At 37.4% G+C, this 15298-nt stretch overlaps 1 protein-coding gene across 6 annotated transcripts in view; it reads left to right on the forward strand.

The window, feature by feature from the left end:
- Nucleotides 1-15298, forward strand: part of cobl (cordon-bleu WH2 repeat protein) — an 81511-nt gene that overhangs the window by 33519 nt on the left and 32694 nt on the right. For 4 of the 6 annotated variants that reach the window (XM_047360654.1, XM_047360653.1, XM_047360657.1 and 1 more), the window contains 3 exons: nt 178-266; nt 813-878; nt 7424-7603. In XM_047360654.1, the coding sequence (XP_047216610.1) occupies nt 178-266; nt 813-878; nt 7424-7603 (335 nt within the window). The remainder of the gene's footprint in view (nt 1-177; nt 267-812; nt 879-7423; nt 7604-15298) is intronic. The other 2 variants (XM_047360658.1, XM_047360659.1) reach the window with 1 other exon arrangement.

The raw sequence follows: 15298 nt of genomic DNA on the forward strand, positions 1-15298 counted from the left end.
AAAAGCACTCAGGCTTTTGTTGTTTATAACCATTATTTATGCATTTCAGAGGGTTTTACTCCAAATTAATCTCTAAGAAAAGTTTCAGATTGACCCTGGCCTCTAACTCTTTTAACATGATTCATTAGGGATGCCATACCTAACTCTCCTTTCTCTATGTTTCTCTGTTTTTTGTAGATTCCATTTATTCCAGTACTGCTAGTTTGGGAAGACCACAAAAGAAAGGGCTGTTAAATATTTTCCCATTCAGCAAACGGAAATCAAAGGTAAGACTCTAGAAGTCACACGCAGGGAGTAATTTAGCTAATTCTGAAGTAAGAGGTAGCCATGTTGTCACCTAAACCCATTTCTTTAAGAACAATCCCAGTATTTCATTTATCTTGCTAGTGAAAAGTAAAGCTACAATGTGTAAAAATCTGAGCCACAAGCCACGTTGAAATGTTGCAATTCTGTTATTTTTTGCTCATGTAGCCATTAAGTCTATGAAGCTCAAGTCAGACACATTTCGTAATTTGTCATTGTCACGCCATACATTCAGTCAGACACAAAGTATCTACTTCTATATTAGAAAAATATTAGCTCTCTTGCTAAATTAAGCAAAAATGTTTTAACAGTACCAAATGTTTTAATGGCATGAGGCTGTGTCAAAAATTCATCTTTCACTAGAAAGATTCATTTTTAAGATTGAATTCTTGAGGACTATGAATAAACATGATGTTGTGGAATAGATTGCTAAATAATACTGCTTTGAGAAACACTAAATGCATGTGTGTCTTTGAATGCTGCATGCGAGTTTTACCTTTTCCTTGCAGACTGACAGAAAAGCTTTGGACATGGATGACTTTGATGATATTGCAAATCAAAACACAAAATCCAATGTAAGTATTCGTATTATTTATTAAAAAGCAAACGTTTATTTTAATATATATTTTTCATCTCATCTTAACTGGTTACTATATTACTCATCTAATTTTATGGGCGGATGGTATAACAGTAACTGCAGCATATATTGAAAAACAAATTGCAAAGAGCTGTTGGTACTGCAAGCTGTTAGGTTCATTTTGTCCTTCGTTAAATGGTAAGTTCAAATGTGATTTTCCTTTTAGTCTAATCAGTAAAGACCATCGTTCCAAGTCAGCAGTTCAAACTGATGTTGTGTTATGTTAATTAAAAGTTAGAATGTAGAATTATTTTTTATTCTAGTTTAGGTCTGGATCTTTAAAAACTTGATTACACTTGCTTCAGTAAAATAAACTTTTATCAGTTGAGGATTGTTGCTGTGTTTGCCATTGTCCTCCAGAGGGCAGCAGCTGTCTCCACATTTATAGCAGCCCGCTCTCATATTAAAGAAAAATGACCTGTTTTACATGCAAAAACTTAATTATAAGTTAGACAATGAAAAATCTGAAAGACATGTTAATACCAAACTGTAAGTGGAGGGTTAATGCACCGTAGTCCTAATCCCAGAGTCAGAGGGTTATGGTCACCAGTTTATTGGTTTTATCTGAAAATGTTATGTAATATTAGCATCTCCGATAGGTTTGTTAACAACGAATTATTGTATGTTTAAACTCCAACATAAAACTCCCCCTAACCACGTCACTGTAAAACAGATTTACATTCAGCTGCTCGGCTCTGCTTGTTACATGCATAACTTAATCAAGAAGGGACTAAATTGTATTATGTTGAGAAACACTGGTCGGCTCTCTGCTGTTCACCATTTCACTAAGTTAAAAAGCTGCTGGCTTGACTCCACCCTCCTGTTTTCTGTCATATCACAAACACTGTGCATTGCCTCCATGTGGTTGTATTGCCTTCTTAGCATGCTTTGAATTATATAGTTCATTTGCTTCATATAATTATTTGAAAATACTGAGAAAAAAAAACGAACAAATTCAGGAAGTGTGAACATAAATAAAGTATGCACATGATATTATTTGTGCTAAAGACAAACCACTGCGCATTGTGTTTTTTTTTATGATGTAATCAGAATACCAACATGTATCTAAGGCAAAACCTAAGTTTGATTTATAGATATTTTAATTCTCAGCCTTATCGTTATCAGTGGGCTTTAATGCAGCTTGGCTTCTCTCTCTGATATGATTGTTTTTTCATCTACCGACTGTTATCAGACCACACACATGCATTTGTGCACCAAAGAGCGTGCACACACACTCACTCACACACACATAAACAGACATGCGGTTATCAGCCTGAAGGCATCAGATTACGCTACCTTGGCTACATTAGTACTAAAAGCCCAGCATCTTATCTGTAAATGTTCATTAAGAGCTGAACTGCTGTGTAGGTCAGGGTAAGAGTGTGTGGTCCTGGAAACCCCGACATTTCAGAAATTATGTTTTGGTAATTCTGGTTCAAATGGAAACTAATTAAAAAGTTAATCAACACAAAGTGTTAGTTTAATCAATTTGACTTTGTCTGGGGTATTCCAACACAAACATATGCTTTGTATCCTGTTGAGCTCAATACTATTTATACCCGATGGCAGATTTATATTCTTAGGTAATCTTTTAACTTGACCAACATATTTCTTCTGACTGAACAGGATATAGACATGTAGCCAAAGTATATTACTACAACATGCCATAGATTTCAGCAAAAATGTGTGTTTGACTTACATTTAATGTAAAAGGGTGTGTACCATCAGTGGTAAGAATTAGTGAGGAAATGTAAGGTTCTACGTTACCGTAAACAGCATGGACTACCATAAAATACTGCATGCTGTTTTAATGTATCCTATTTACCCTCAGTGAGGGACCGCACATTGTGACTGCTTACAGGAAAGGGCTACAGGGCCGTATGTAAAGCTCTTCAAGTTCCAATGGCTACAATACAAAGTATTATTAATAGAAACAAGACGCTCCACACAGCGAAAAAGAGTTGAAACATGACACAATACCAGTGGAGACATTCAAGAAGTTTTTCAGCAATTATGGGAAGCTTTTTGGTTGTTATAATAGCTAGAAAGGCTTTCCCATTGATTATTGACAAGAGTGTTTTAATTTTGGACATGGGATTTAAAAAGAAAAATCACTTTTTCCACTATAATGCTTCTTGTACATTGTCTTATTTTGTCTTAGGAGATGTCTGTCTCATTTCCAGTCATGAAATAAAAACTTATTTTTTGATTAAAAACTAACTTTCTAACGAAATCCACCAGATGTATGAGTAATTATGGCCTTAACTGTACCTCTAGAATATGAACCCCCCATTTGAATCTCACGTCTCTTGCAGCATTTGACATGTTTACTTCTAGGATTGACCTGCATGTCACTCTATCTGATCAGAGTAGGTGACCAGGGAAACCACAGCATGATGCTGCCACCACCAACAGGCAGTGTTAGTTTTCCTCCACACATATAAAGTTTTGCTCTCATCGGACCAGCGCACCTTCATTCACATGTCTGCCGTGTCCCTCATACGGCCTGTATCCAACTACAAACTGGACGACTTCTCTCTTATCAGGAAAAGCTTTCTTCTTGCCAATTATCAATAAAGACAAAATTTGTCTCAGATTCTAGGTTATTGTTTGACAACATTTTGAAAACCATGTATTGCTTTTTTTCTCTTCAGAATTGAGCGTAACCTTGTGTTGGTCTGGCAAATAAAATATTGACCTTTGTACTATGACATAATTGGAAAATGTTAATGGGGTGTAAATACTCAATCAACCCACTATACAGGCTTTTATTGGACATTAGGTGTTCCTTACTCATGTTTGGGGATAGATTACTATTTTATAAATTTCCTTTGAAAATACTTTGAAAAAGGCTCTAAATCTTCCTAACCCATAAACTCTGCATGAACTTTACTGCATCATAATATATGCGAGAGCATCTTTATTTTCTCTCTGCACTCTGTAAACCCCACTGAAGTCTTAAAAGAAGATTTTGGTATTTCTCCCTCATACATTCTGTCAGTTATTCATTTCTGAGGTCTATAAAATGCACAGTTTTTCCAGCTTCGTTTCCCAATCATGCACATGCGCTAGTGATCTTAGATGAAGGATTCAACCAGAGGACAGAGAAATACTGCAGTTCATTTCAGTAACACTGATTTTTTTTAATGCTTGCACACAAGTATTCCAAGTTCAAATCACTGCAGGTGATGGAGGCTTTTGTCAGCATCATAAACGGTTTTTATTATTAATATCTTAAATTTTTGTTTGTTAACATGTTATTTTCTATTTATATCCCCTCAGAAACAGGCGTCAATACAAGATGCAATATGTAAATGATGCTAATAGTTATGCATATTCTATCCAGGTTCCTTTTTTGATGCTCACATTGTCATTATAAATGCAGTGCCGACTTGGGTTCTCCTCCCAAGTGCCAGAGAACATTTTTGATCTATTTTACCCACTTGCAGTTTTTTTAAATATTTTTAACTAGGGCGAAGGAGTAAGAGGGAGCAGGTGAAAAAGTCAGATAGAGTTCATGTATCTTTCTTCCTTTGAACATTTTGTTTTTCACTTGAAACGTCTTCTTTTTTGGGGATTCCAAATCGTATCAGCCTTCCCTCCAGCAATCCTTTTTGTTTTCATCACTCACAGTTTGCTGCCTGCCACACTTCCTTCTGCCCTTCGCTTCTTCCTATTCCTGTCATCCTGTGAACATATCCCTCATACCACAGAGAGAACAACTGTTCAGTCAAAGAAGAGTTGTACCATTTTGTAAAGTATTTACTGTTTTCTTTTGTGGTAGTTTAGGTTAGGACCCTGTTGAGATGCATTTGCAAACTCTATTGAAAGATGTTTTATGTTTAGTCGTTATAACAAACTACAAAAGTCTCTAGGATGTCGTGGTTGTCGTGCGAGCTTGCTTCTCTGTGCGTCTGTTTCTGGGACTCCATGAGAGAGCAACCATTTCTTCACTGCCTTTAAACCGATTAAAATTCTGTGTTTTGATTTTTCTGCACTCCTGATGGTGGCATGTTGTGACCTTGGGGTTTATTAAATCTAATGATCAGAACATAATGTTCCTTTTTGCTCTTTAATGTTTTATTCAGGCATTGTCTGGACACCTCGCTTAATTTGCTTTTAAACATTTTACATGGATTATGGGACTGCACACCCTGGTGTGGTGCCTCTGTTGTGCCAAGGCTCTTTTCCAAGCTGAGCCACAGGGAGGCTCAGATTTTCAGGAGCACTCAAGGCTCTCTTTGATCACACATTCAAGTCCCTTTTTTGTTGAAGTGCGTTCAGTCAAGAGCAGCCACCCTTTGAAAGTAAGGCTGCACTTTCAGCTTGTTCATACAGTGCCTTGTGAAAGTATTCGGCCCCCTTTAACTTTTCAACCTCTTGCCACATTTCAGGCTTCAAACATAAAGATATAAAATTCAAATGTTTTGTGAAGAATCAACAACAAGTGGGACACAATCGTGAAGTGGAATGAAATTTATTGGATGTGTCAAACTTTTTTAACAAATAAAAAACTGAAAAGTGGGGTGTGCAATATTATTCGGCCCCCTTGCATTAATACTTTGTAGCGCCACCCTTTGCTACAATTACAGCTGCAAGTCGCTTGGGGTATGTTTCTATCAGTTTTGCACATCGAGAGTCTGAAATTCTTGCCCATTCTTCCTTGCAAAACAGCTGGAGCTCAGTGAGGTTGGATGGAGAGCGTTCGTGAACAGCAGTCTTCAGCTCTTTCAACAGATTCTGGATTGGATTCAGGTCTGGACTTTGACTAGGCCATTCCAACACCTGGATATGTTTATTTGTGAACCATTCCATTGTAGATTTGGCTTTATGTTTTGGATCATTGTCTTGTTGGAAGATAAATCTCCGTCCCAGTCTCAGGTCTCTTGCAGACTCCAACAGGTTTTCTTCCAGAATGGTCCTGTATTTGGCCCCATCCATCTTCCCATCAGTTTTGACCATCTTTCCTGTCCCCATTGATGAAAAGCAGGCCCAAACCATGATGCTGCCACCACCATGTTTGACAGTGGGGATGGTGTGTTCAGGATGATGAGTTGTGTTGCTTTTACACCAAACATATCGTTTTGCATTGTGGCCAAACAGTTCAATTTTGGTTTCATCTGACCAGAGCACCTTCTTCCACATGTTTGGTGTGTCTCCCAGGTGGCTTGTGGCAAACTTTAAACGAGACTTTTTATAAATATCTTTGAGAAATGGCTTTCTTCTTGCCACTCTTCCATAAAGGCCAGATTTGTGCAGCGTACGACTGATTGTTGTCCTATGGACAGACTCTCCCACCTCAGCTGTAGATCTCTGCAGTTCATCCAGAGTGATCATGGGCCTCTTGGCTGCATCTCTGATCAGTCTTCTCCTTGTTCGAGATGAAAGTTTAGAGGGACGGCCAGGTCTTGGTAGATTTGCAGTGGTCTGATACTCCTTCCATTTCAATATGATTGCTTGCACAGTGCTCCTTGGGATGTTTAAAGCTTGGGAAATCTTTTTGTATCCAAATCCGGTTTTGAACTTCTCCACAACAGTATCTCGGACCTGCCTGGTGTGTTCCTTGGTCTTCATGATGCTCTCTGCGCTTTGAACAGAACCCTGAGACTATCACAGAGCAGGTGCATTTATACGGAGACTTGATTACACACAGGTGGATTCTATTTATCATCATCAGTCATTTGGGACAACATTGGATCATTCAGAGATCCTCACTGAACGTCTGGAGTGAGTTTGCTGCACTGAAAGTAAAGGGGCCAAATAATATTGCACGCCCCACTTTTCCGTTTTTTATTTGTTAAAAAAGTTTGACACATCCAATAAATTTCATTCCACTTCACGATTGTGTCCCACTTGTTGATTCTTCACAAAATATTTGAATTTTATATCTTTATGTTTGAAGCCTGAAATGTGGCAAAAGGTTGAAAAGTTCAAGGGGGCCAAATACTTTCGCAAGGCATTGTATAAGTGCTGCAGTATTAGGTATGACCAAAGAATGACTTATATTGCCATGCTACTTTATGTTCCTGAGTGTCTGTGTTTGTTTTTATATTTATTCAGACCCTAACCCTAATTTAGAAGGTGTTATACTTTCGCTGGGCTTGACGTGCCAGTAATATGAGAATTAATAATCAACAGGATGTTTCTATGTGTAACAGTTTTGATAAAAATTTGTTAGAACAAAGTTCAAACATATGACCATCTTCATGGGAGTGCGTCATTGTCTGTAAAAATAAGAATTTTCAATACTGTTAAAGTTAAAACAATCCTGCAAAGTAATATTTAATCTTGCAATAGTGCAAGATTTGTATAATCTCTTTTTATTGCCCAGTATTTTAAGGTCAAGAGAAAAAATGTTAATGTAGCCTAAAGCAATTGTTTGTATATTACACATCTTCATATGTATATGCATATGTATATTTTTTAGCATTATTATTTGATAATTGATATCTCCACTCCTTTTATTCTTCATGTTACCCACAGGGTCTGTCCACTGTGTCAGGGTTCTATGCAGAGGAACGTCCTGGCTCCTTGGAGCAGTCTCAATCCCTTACTGATATTCCCACAATGCATGCCAACGCTGAGTCCAAGAAGAGAAGGGCCCCAGCTCCACCTGCTGTCCCAACACCCAGAGGGGGAAATGCAAGTTCTAAGAGCAATCAGGTGACGAGACAAAAACACTGACATTGTCTGGCGCTCCCTTTAGACCCATTAGTGAGATGAAACGTACCACTTGTATTACACCTGTCTGTGTAGATACACGTTTACATTTGTAGTTAAACACTGCATCTGTAAAATTGTATTTGTTGCACAGCACATCAGAACCCTAATTTACAGCCAGAAAAATCAAAAGTGTATATTTTCTACATACATAAACAATACAACAAACTCTTTCTAACTTTCATCCTATTTTACTGTATAACTGCACAGATAACATCCATCTATCTATCTCTATCTCTCTCTCTCTCTCTCTCTCTCTCTCTCTCCATCCATCAATCTATCTTCCTCCATCCATCCATCTGTCTGTCCGTCCCTCCCTCGCTTTTTTTCAGTTTCTTTATTTGAAGATTTGAAGTTTTGACATGAAAAATAGTTTTGACATGAAAAATGTCAGGTAATCCTTTATGTTCAAATGGATTTGAACATAAAGGATGGATCAAATAGACACAAAATAGTCAAAAAAGGCTGTAAACTGTTGGAGATCGTCATCCTTGTCATCAACGAAAAAGTAAACAAAAAACTGCTTTTTTTTTTTTATACATATCTTTTTTATTTGGGTGATGGGATTTTCCTATATTAGAATGAACGATTTCTGCTGTGTCCTTATAGAATAGTGTCATTGTGGCATGGTAGGGAATGTTGTTTAGCAACTCACATCCCTCCTCCCTCCAGCTTCTGTGTATTTTGAGGAGTGTGTGTTCTTGATAATTGTTACTAAGGAGCAATAGTGTTCCCATGTAACATGGAAAATTGTGCTATTCTCACTGGCTTAATTAAACACACAGATTACCATGAAGCAGCAGCTGTTTCTGAGAAGTATTGCCAAATGGAATTAGCTGATATGATATAAGCCCAAGCCGGATAGGTCGAAAGATTAAAGCCACAAAAACAGAAATCTATTTTTTGAAGTTAAGATTTTACTTTATACTAGATAAGATAGTTGTAGATATGCAGTACACCAACAAATATTGTTCTTGTTCTTGGAGGAAAAGCAAGCCCACATCATGATAGATCCTCCACCATGCTAAATACATCCCTGGGCACGAGGTGTTAGACAAGATGAGTTTTTTGATGAGTAGCTATTTTTGTAGCCATTTTTTGACTTCTGAAAATTATCACTGAATTTACTTAAATTGTATTTTCTCCTGTCTTTTCCATTTTAACGTTACATAAATTAGCCTCTGTGTCAGATGTTCGTTGACTACTAACTGAATGTTCCTAGAGACACCGATCAACCTGAAAGTGGAAATAGTTAAAAAATAGCTAAAGAGGAAAATTTATTTTATATGATTTATATGCTACCATCCACCAAATCTGATTGTTATAGGTGCGAATGTTACATTTTTGTTTTCCAATTTAATGAATTCTTAAAATATCTGTTGGATGTTTCAGATGTTTACAGAATGAGATCATGCTTCTGCAATAAAGTATGTTATGATTTTTTCTGCTTACTTACCGGGAGGACCAAAAACTGTGGTAGGTGCTATCTAAACCCAACGTAACACATACTAGGGCCAAAGATATTTTTTCCAGTGCATTCATTACCAAATAATGAAAGTTTCACATTCTCTTCTCTCTCCTTTTTTTGGCATTGCATTGCAACTCCAAAATGATACTCAGTGTAATTGCTTTGCTAATTTTAGAGACTGTAAATTAAACTTGGTCAGACCGAGATCTGATATTTATCCTGGCACTTGTCAGAGTTATGACTGACACCAGATCCAAACTACAACGACACCTCTGGGACCCTTGGAAAGGTTATCTGAAGAACTGATGACTGGTCTAATAATAGATCTCTCCGCCTTGCTGTTGTAACCCGTTACCCAGTCTGTGCACTGTCATATGTATTTATGCGGCTCCTCTTGTTACAAGGTCACACTTGTGCAGGACGCATCTCATGTTTCATGTCCCAGGATTTCTGGTATTGTTGAAGAGGATCAAGGATAAGCTGTTGATGGGTTCAGCTGGTCTTATCAGCAGTACGCCACCTATAGTGTCTGTTACGTGTGTGCATTAAAAAAAGTAGCATCAGAACAGTATACAGTGGGATGTTAAGTAATGCTGATACGATTCACAGTTGTTAACCCTAAATAAGCAGGAATATATCTTAGGGTAGAACTGAACTATGAAGTGCTCAAAGATTACAGCTTTTTAATGTGTGGTGTTATTTAGATTTGGGACAGTGAAGCTTTCCAGAGCAGCCAGGTCTGATCAAGAACGATTGTGAAGGCCATTGGCATTAAAGAGCTCTGCATGACATACTGTCAAGCAACTGAACGTGTCAAATCAAATCGCCTCACCGTGAACAGTTGTACTTTTGTATTTGCGTGAAATGTGGCAACGTATTTGCTGCAGGCAGGTGAAAAAATTGGCTCATCTGTGGAGAGGCACTTGATCTAGTAAAAATGACAAGTTGTTGATTGCACTTGTAAAAGGGTGTGTCAAACTGTAGCAATTTTCTTTGTTCTTTTTTTTTTTTTTTTCCTTATCCACTCTGCGTTTTATCTGGAAACCTTTGTCTTTACCGTTTATCTGCAAACATACAGTTATAAACATCGTAACGTGCGTTCATTTTTGAGAGACGGGCAGATTAGGAACAGGATAGCAGGTCATCTGAGGACAGCTATTTATTATGACTGTCCTCATTACGAAGGTCCCTCTGATCAGAGGAAGCTTATGTGGGCTACTAATTTGACGGGCAATATGTAGTAATGGATACTGACATCACGATAAAGGCAATGGGAATGATGGGATTGTTATAACAAAGCTTTAAAAAGCCATTACAATGGAGATGATGAAGGGTGATCGAAGAAGAAATAAAGCTACAACAGCCTTAATGAGAAATTTGGAGGGTTACAATCACATTTTTTTTGATTAGAAGATTTTGGTTCAGTGGAGATTTTAGGGCAAGTAGGTATTTACAGCCTCTGTTATAAATGATCAATTCAGAATAAGTGGAGGTTGTGTTGCACAGAACACTCCACATAGGCCTTATTGCATGTTCTTATTGCTCTTTCATTTTGGTAGCTCACATTAATAACATGTTACATAATTTGTACTCACTGCACCAAGCTACAACAGCTTAAACAATCAAAACATAACTATCTGTTTACTTGAATAAAAATGAGACCAACGCTGTACAGCATGCAATGTGGCTGACTGCCTGCAGCACTGCTCTCGCCTTACGTGAGAAGGACACAGCAGTACAAAGGCAAGGCAAGTTTAATTGTATAGCACATTTTAGCAGCAAGACAATTGAAAGTGATTTACAAAAACGTACAATGCAGTGGCATGATAAAGGAAAGAAAAGAAAAAAATCAAATGTTTCTCAAAACAGGTAAAAGTTCAAAACAGGCTAAACTGCATTACAGAACTAGAGTAAAGAAGTACTGAGGCTCCGCTATCTCTTTATGTTTTGCTTTGTCAGTAAATTGTATTCAAATTGAATTCAATTTAATGTTTTTTTCTTACATAACTCAGTTGTTATGCTCCTAAACGTCCCCTCAGCAGTGGAGTGGTGCAGTTACAGCTATTTTAGGGAGCAGATTTTCTTGTGAAATCTGCTCGGAAGCTTGAATAATGAGCCACAAAGTTACATGAGGGGACTTTGTGAAAGTCATATTTAAAACAGTTTCAGTTGCAGATGAGACTCATATTATGGGATCAAAAATATTCTAAAATATCTTAGTATTTAGTTTTTAGATTAAAAATGTTTTAACAAAAATAGTGTTGATAATTAAAATAAAATAAAAAGTTTAGTGTGTATAATAGGCTAACATAAAGAAGCATATAGATTCTTAATTGTATTTAAGTATTGGTTTTGGCCTCACTGATTCCAATCTATTTATTATCAAACTAATTGTGTTTTAATTTATATACTTACTGTAACTGAACTGGATATGGTTTTCTTTGCTTAGTTCAGTGAAGTAACCTTGACTTGACATTTCCACCTTGCAAATCCATAAACAACTTTGTGGACTTGGAACAAATTTTTTGGACTATTTAAAAACTTTCTCACATCAGTTTCTTTGAAATGTGCTCATATTCATTTCATCTGTATGTTTACCCAAGCATTGCGTTATAACGGCATTGACTAACTTTATAAGATTGGACAGATAGAATGTAGAAATGAACGGACAGGATGTGTTTTTTTTTTTCCACTGTTGCCATAATATAGAGATCTAGCTGGATCTAGTGTCAGTCATTCTGTAAATGTAAAATAAATATTTTTACACTGTTTAAAAAAAAACTGATATATTCTGGAAATGGTGAACAGTGAAACATTCCATATACTTTGTTCATGTGTGTGTTTAAGGCTTTTTTTCTTTCTGCTGGATGATTTCTACACATTTCTATGAATTTCTGTTAGCGTCCTTGATTTATGTTGAAGTAAAGATTTTTTTTAGGCTCGTCTTCTTTTACTTTTCCTGTCTCAGTGTTTCACATGTACCATATAGACAACATGGTTGTCTACATGAATCAAGTTGGTACCCTAATTTTTTGATTGACTATACAGGTCCTTCTCAAAATATTAGCATATTGTGATAAAGTTCATGATGAAAATTTAACATTCATATATTTTAGATTCATTGCACACTAACTAAAATATTTTAGGTCTTTTATTGTCTTAATATGGATGATTTTGACATACAGCTCATGAAAACCCAAAATTCCTATCTCACAAAATTAGCATATTTCATCCGACCCATAAAAGAAAAGTGTTTTTAATACAAAAAACGTCAACCTTCAAATAATCATGTACAGTTATGCACTCAATACTTGGTCGGGAATCCTTTGGCAGAAATGACTGCTTCAATGCGGCGTGGCATGGAGGCAATCAGCCTGTGGCACTGAGGTCTTATGGAGGCCCAGGATGCTTCGATAGCAGCCTTTAGCTCATCCAGAGTGTTGGGTCTTGAGTCTCTCAACGTTCTCTTCACAATATCCCACAGATTCTCTATGGGGTTCAGGTCAGGAGAGTTGGCAGGCCAATTGAGCACAGTGATATCATGGTCAGTAAACCATTTACCAGTGGTTTTGGCACTGTGAGCAGGTGCCAGGTCGTGCTGAAAAATGAAATCTTCATCTCCATAAAGCTTTTCAGCAGATGGAAGCATGAAGTGCTCCAAAATCTCCTGATAGCTAGCTGCATTGACCCTGCCCTTGATAAAACACAGTGGACCAACACCAGCAGCTGACACGGTACCCCAGACCATCACTGACTGTGGGTACTTGACACTGGACTTCTGGCATTTTGGCATTTCCTTCTCCCCAGTCTTCCCCCAAGGTCTGGAATCGGCCCTTCTCCACAATCTTCCTCAGGGTCCGGTCACCTCTTCTCGTTGTGCAGCGTTTTCTGCCACACTTTTTCCTTCCCACAGACTTCCCACTGAGGTGCCTTGATACAGCACTCTGGGAACAGCCTATTCGTTCAGAAATTTCTTTCTGTGTCTTACCCTCTTGCTTGAGGGTGTCAATAGTGGCCTTCTGGACAGCAGTCAGGTCGGCAGTCTTACCCATGATTGGGGATTTGAGTGATGAACCAGGCTGGGAGTTTTAAAGGCCTCAGGAATCTTTAGCAGGTGTTTAGAGTTAACTCGTTGATTCAGATGATTAGGTTCATAGCTCGTTTAGAGACCCTTGTAATGATATGCTAATTCTGTGAGATAGGAATTTTGGGTTTTCATGAGCTGTATGCCAAAATCATCTGTATTAAGACAATAAAAGACCTGAAATATTTCAGTTAGTGTGCAATGAATCTAAAATATATGAATGTTAAATTTTCATAATTACATTATGGAAAATAATGAACTTTATCACAATATGCTAATATTTTGAGAAGGACCTGTATTAAGTCCGTTTTCTTGGGTGATTGAAAACACAGCCCTGTTTTAGTCGGGCAGTGAACACACATCTGCTCCTGGATCCCCGTATAAAGTACATTTCAGCTTTGCAAGATGCTTTTTTGTCTCTTTAAACTTCACTTTATTAGACCGAAACACTAAAATCTAAAAATGTGATCAGTTTTTAGCATTAGCTTTGAAGCGTGTAGAAAGAATATTTATCCACCTGTGGCTATAGTATGACTTGAAATATGTTTCAGAAACAAAAATTATTTTTTTTTCACAATCAGTTGGAAGCACTAGAAAAAGAAGCTCACTGGTGCCAAAACCAACAGGCAGCACTTACTCTGCACGTTTTTATCCGTATCCGTCCTTATTTTATAGCCCTTGTTTTGGTTGGATAGTGCTACAGCTGAAAACAGCAGGTGCTCTGGCTCCTGCAGATCCATCTGTATTTTACATTCTCTGATGGGTTCCTTTAGGTTACAGTTTTTTCTCGGTGCAGCATTGCACATTACAATGACTTGCAAAAATATTTAAACCCCTTGAGATTTTTCCCATTTTGTCACAGAAAGGCCACAACCGTAACAGCCAGCACACACCCAGCATGAAGTAGGGCATAATTGTGAATTGGAAAAGAAGATATAAGGTTTAAAAGGCTTTAAATCTTTTGAAAATGGAAAGAAACCTGCAAACCTGTCAAGACATTGCTGTCCACTTACACTGACAAGCTGGCCAACGAGATCATTAATCAGAGGAGATAGTAAATCTGCAGATATCTGGAGGATGAATTTATTGACCTGACAACTTTGAGTCATGCATGCCAAATTTAAAAGTGGTGACCTTTATAAAAGAGGGACAAGAAGAAAGTTGTTGCTTTAAGAAAGCTTTAAAAAGTCTCATATAAGGTTTGCCAAAAACCAGGAAGGGGACATGGCAAATGTAAAAGGTGCTCTGGCCAGATGAGACCAAAGTTGAACGTTGTGGTCTATTGCAAAGCACTATGTGTACACTGCACATCACCTGGTGCTTTCCTTCCAAAATGACCGAGCAAGGGCTATTTTGGATATTTTTATGCTATTTTGCATAAAAAGGGCAAAAGATTTGTAATATAATGTGAAAATCATGTATCCTTTTCCTGCTTCTTCACATTTATTCACAACTTTGTGTTGGTATTTTAGCAAGGCACCGTTTAGAACGTTAAAGAATTATGAGCTCAGTCTTAAAATAAAACTATTGTAGTGCGGACAGCATTTTCAGTCATACACTGTCACACAAACGTTCAAGGCTAAACTGTGCTTTTGTTTAATATATTAGTTATGCCCACATTTTGGTACAGCGCTGTTCATATGTGCCATTATTTTACTTTAATGTGAAGATGAATTTTGTAATGTGATGGGAAAGAAGTCTCAGGTTTATTACAACACTATGAGCTTTCTCTTATTGTGCTTAGTCCTTGATGGCTGTGAGAGGACAAAGAAGGGGCCAGGAGGGGATGCTCGCCCCTCTTGTGTAGGACAAGTTCTGTTTGGACTTGAGGCTGTCCAAACGTTATGTATAAAGTCAGCCAGTGCAGATTGGATAAATGAATGAAACAGAAGAGTGTTATGTGCATTGCTCAGATTGTATTTCATAATTTATGGTTTGTCTAAACCTGATTTGTGGATTTGTTATTAACAGAACATATTTTTGTGTTAGAGGGGTTATTACTGACCATAGCTGACTTTTTAGTCAATTACAAAAATGATACTTTTTGTGTATTGTCTCTATATACATTTCATTACTTTTAAATTAA

The sequence above is a fragment of the Girardinichthys multiradiatus genome, chromosome 3, assembly GCF_021462225.1.
Source record: "Girardinichthys multiradiatus isolate DD_20200921_A chromosome 3, DD_fGirMul_XY1, whole genome shotgun sequence".
Classification (NCBI taxonomy): Eukaryota; Metazoa; Chordata; class Actinopteri; order Cyprinodontiformes; family Goodeidae; genus Girardinichthys; species Girardinichthys multiradiatus.